The sequence below is a fragment of the Borostomias antarcticus genome, assembly GCF_949987555.1.
Source record: "Borostomias antarcticus genome assembly, chromosome: 6".
In the NCBI taxonomy this organism is placed as follows: domain Eukaryota; kingdom Metazoa; phylum Chordata; class Actinopteri; order Stomiiformes; family Stomiidae; genus Borostomias; species Borostomias antarcticus.
In genome coordinates this window covers 19,433,243-19,437,855 of record NC_140239.1, presented here as the reverse complement: position 1 = coordinate 19,437,855, position 4,613 = coordinate 19,433,243, and the positions used below count along the sequence as shown (strand labels likewise).

At 43.3% G+C, this 4,613-nt stretch overlaps 1 protein-coding gene across 1 annotated transcript; it reads left to right on the top strand.

Moving 5' to 3' along the window:
* Positions 1-2,400: 2,400 nt before the first annotated feature.
* Positions 2,401-4,095, top strand: lft1 (lefty1; the record flags this gene model as incomplete). The annotated part of the gene is made up of 4 exons (XM_084440045.1): positions 2,401-2,842; positions 3,028-3,274; positions 3,394-3,633; positions 3,771-4,095. Exons 1-4 carry the CDS (start codon positions 2,578-2,580, stop codon positions 4,093-4,095), a joined length of 1,077 nt encoding a protein of 358 aa, XP_084296171.1. The 5' UTR covers positions 2,401-2,577.
* Positions 4,096-4,613: the final 518 nt, after the last annotated feature.

Here is a 4,613-nt window from a genome sequence, read left to right as displayed (position 1 = left end):
GCTTCAATATTTACTTTTTAACAGATTCCTGTGTCTAAGATAAGCCCTCTGCCCAGCAGCTGTTGAAATGTACAGACCACGTGCAAAACGTGTACCCCACGATTTCGTGACAAGACAAAATGTATTGTAGTGTATTTTAGAAATAAGGCTCATTCTCGCAATATTTGTGTAGGCTACATTTTTGTTGATCATATTATTATATTGTATTGCATCAGTTCGTTCTTTATTTATTTAGGCTATTTATTTTTCACTGTCCAGTCTTGTTCTTGCACTAGCCTATGTTGTCATGCACCAACAGAACAAGGACAATTCCTCGCAGTGTAGCCTATGCCTTCTTGGCGAAAAAAAATCTGATTCTGATTCTGGTTATAAATGTAGTCTACTGGCCCATTTCATCTCATGAGAACAAAGACTGAGTTATCCATTCTGTGCATCACTGCACCATCTTTTGAATGTTTGGGTCAAGAGGGATTTCATGTTTCACAAATGGGAGGGAATGGCCTATAAATTGTGCCCGCTTTCTAATGCAAATAGTGCATGTTAATTAACACCTGTGTTGTTGATTGTAGGAGCTTGTCAGCCTTTGATTGAAAAGAAATGGCACCTGTGAGAATCAAATGTACCTTTGAACTGAACCCACTATCTTTGATAGGCATGGGAAGAGGGAAAGACTGAGAAATATCACACAAAGAGTATCTTCATTTACCACATTAGGAGGCTATAATGAGGATAAGTTTAATGTGTATTTTAGTCTGTGACTAAACAGGCTAGACTGGACAATGGGTTTGGTCTGGATCTACATAAACATACCAACTCTCTCATCTCCTTTGTCCAACCAAATTTTATGATTCAATTAAAGTCAGCCTAATCTATGACCTTGGGTCAATTGACAGAAGCATTTCCATATCACAGTGTCCTCAGCATAGCAAAGCAAAGCCAACCATTGACATTAGGTGGCTTTGCCCCCCAGTTCACCAGTGCCTCCTTAAATAGCCTACATGTTTATTGTATTAATTGCATGCAGAATTGCACAACCAAGTGAAGTTTAATACTGATGGGATAAAAGAGGGTCTACAGGTGAGAACGCATGGTTTTGCACTCTGCGAAAGGGCTCACAGGATTAGTGTATTCATTTTAGTCTACACTGCAAATTTAGCTTAGTGTAAATCAGCAATACTTATTTAATTTAATGGATAACATTCATATCTATGTACTTAGCATGTATTACTGAACTGCTAAACTGCTAGATAAAAAAGAGATATAGGCTAATTGCACTTCATGATCCCCAGTAGCTCTGCAGCCCAGAGTGTGCTCCTGTGAGCCGGCTGCAGACATGGCTCTCCTGACAGTCATCTGTCATCTGCTCTTCCTGTGTGCTCCTTCGGTCTGTCTGACATCTCAGAGCAAACAAGGCCCAATACACAACCGCAGACACGGCCCCGGCCTCGGCCCGCGGGAGCCTCTTCTAATGTTTGTGTGACAAAACAAGGCTAGGCAGATCCTGCAATGGAATCAGATAATCACCAACATGTGAAGGGCCTCCCAATCCACATCCTCCAACAGCTCTGGATTAGCTGTCTGTTTGGCTAATAATTTTAATCCTCTGGAGGAGGCAGAAGGAGTGACCAGTTTGGAATAAACATCTAATCCCCCCTCCTCCACAAACACACATGCACGTCCGGTGATTGGCCAGCCGTATGTGGAACCCCCAGATCAACTAAAATGGCTGCCAGACAGATTGAGAGGGCCAGAAATAAGCAGAGTGACTGTGTGACAGACTGTTGCCAGACTGGTCTGGCTTTGCATTGTCCGGTGGAATGTACACATCAGGGAGTAAGCAGGCAGACAGGGGTGCTAGCGGGCAGAGGGTCACCAGGCCAGACCAGGTTCACAGAGAGAATGTCTGGGGCACATATGCATCATGTAGACATCAAGAGGAATCCACAGTAAAAAAAAAACAAAGGCATGTTGTTATAGAGGTTTTGTTAGAATTTTGTAACCTTTGTTATTGGAACAAAAATACATCACTTAATTATTATATGTTATTCAATCTACAACCAGTGTTATTGTTTGATAAATAAAATAAGAACTGCACCAAACGCATAGGCTATAGGCCTACTGTAAGTCCCCTTAAATCCCTCTTTAAACCATACATGAAAATAACTAAGCTTTTTTTCCTTCCCCATAACAAAATTAAACCTCTGTAGAATAACACATTTGTAACAGTCAACATTGGGCTCATGGGGACTATCGTGTGAGATTAAAAAAATACCATATGCTTTCAGAGTAGTAGAATTACACCATACATGAAACGGATGCTGTACTTCACTGGGGATAATTGTTGCTGTTTGAAGTATGGCACTTCAAGATGCCCTGTCCAGGACGCGGCTTTAATGTCGCACCTTTGTTCTGATATCGGTCCCCACCCCCCTCGTCAAAGTGCGAACGACGGGGAGTGTCACAAACATATATAAAGGCCGACCGAGTGTCACAGCTGCACTGTCTCTCCCACTCTCTGAGCAACAAGACTACTGCTATACTGTACTGTTCTGTCTCTACTACCTGGGCGATCTAAGGATGGATTCTCTCCGTGCTTGTGTTCTGTGCGCCGCCTTTCTCACCATCGTCAAGGCTTTTACGCACCAGGACATGAAGGAGGCACTTCTTCAGAAACTTGGTCTGGATGAAGTTCCAAGGATTCATAAAAGGGATTTGGAGAATCTGGTCATCCCGGCGCACGTCAAAAACAAGTACCTCTCCATGCTGAAGTTGCACCACAGCAGGCGGCGCAGATCTCTGCCCAGTTTGGCGGGTATTCTCAGGGGCATTCCTGGAAATGCAGGTAAACTTTTTGATGCATAAATACGAGCATTCAACATTGTTGAATATAACGCCAGCTTAATATCGTAATGACATCTCGTGGCTGTGACGCACTCCGTATTTGCCTATGCCTCACTTTACTGAAGTTGCACATTCACAATTTGTCTTAATGTTCAATGTCTAATCATTTGAATGGTATGTTTTTAGACATATCGGGGGAGTATGTGTACTCAGACACGACTCGGCAACGGATGGTCTTCGACATGAACACGAGAATTCCGGATAACAGCGAGGTGACTATGGCTGAACTGAAACTGTACCAGAAAGCTCCCCATTACAAGCGATCCATGCCCGAGAAGAAGAACCACCGGCCGGTCAACAACGCACGGGTCAGCATCTACTGGGTCCAGATGCAAGAAAACGGATCCAACAGAACTTCGCTGGTGGACTCTCGGTAAGATTCGAACACTTAACACCATGTCAAGAAACCGAATCCCCATTCAATCACTCCAGTCAAATTAGATGTGCAATGTGTTTAATCAGTCACACCCTTTCTCTCTTTCACGCGTACAGGTTGGTTCCCATTCATGAGTCTGGATGGAAAAGCTTTGATGTGACCCAGGCCGTGCACTATTGGTCGAAGACGCGGCAGGAAACACCTATGCACATCGAGGTGTGGATAGAGGGCGAGAGACCCGGCAGTTACGCGGCAGAGATGGCCAAGCGTGTCCACTTTACCACCCAGGACCAGACCGACAACACCCTGGGAAACCCGGAGCTTGTCCTCTACACACTAAACCTCGAAGAGTTTGGGTAAGCAGCGAGCTTTGATATACAGGATGGAGACATGTTGTAATAGAGTGACAATTACGCTGTCCTATTCATTTGCATAATTATCTGTTCAGTGTCAGTTAACTAACGGTTTCCTTTTCACCTTTCTCTCATCGCAGATCTCAAGGCGACTGTGAATCCAATCCAAACAAGGACGCGTGCTGCAGAGAGAAACACTTCATTAACTTCCGCGCGCTGACGTGGACCCAGTATTGGATCATCGAACCGGCGGGCTACCAGGCTTACCGGTGCGCCGGTGGATGCAAGCAACCCAGGCGCAACTATGGCTACGGCGAGCGGAAGTGCACAATCGCAGAGAGCGCTCCACTGCCGATGATGTACTTGGTCAAGAAAGGCGACTATACAGAGATCGAAGTGGCCGAATTCCCCAACATGATTGTCGAGAAGTGTGCGTGTACTATGGACAATGTCTCAATTGGTTAAACTCAAATCTCTAGAATCCTAAAAAGGACTTCCAGTACTTTTATATTTAAATGGGTTATTTTAAGGGAGAGTTGATGCTGTTTTGCTCTGTCCAAATGAACTATACCCACAAGCACTTTGTAATTTTCATGTAAATAATGTACTATTGAGTTGTGGTCAGATCTTTAGATTTTTTTTAGTTTTATATTATGAGGCTGCTTGACCCAGAACCTGAATTTCTGAAATGTTGTAGCCTATTCCGAGCTGTAAATAGTATGGTTGAATTACATATTTTATGTTTGGAAAATAAAATATTTTTTTCACTTAAAAAATAACTTTCGCTTCTATGACCCGTTGAGGCAATATAAACGGTGCCATCCTCTTCTACGAGCTTAAGCTCCTAGCAACATGTTAAAGCACCATATAACTATTGCACATTTGAAACTATGTGCAAACTTGTTCATGGAAACGTTGGTCATTGTATTCAAAGTTTCCTTAGCAAATTTTCAGGATAAAACCCATTGAAATGTACCATCTCA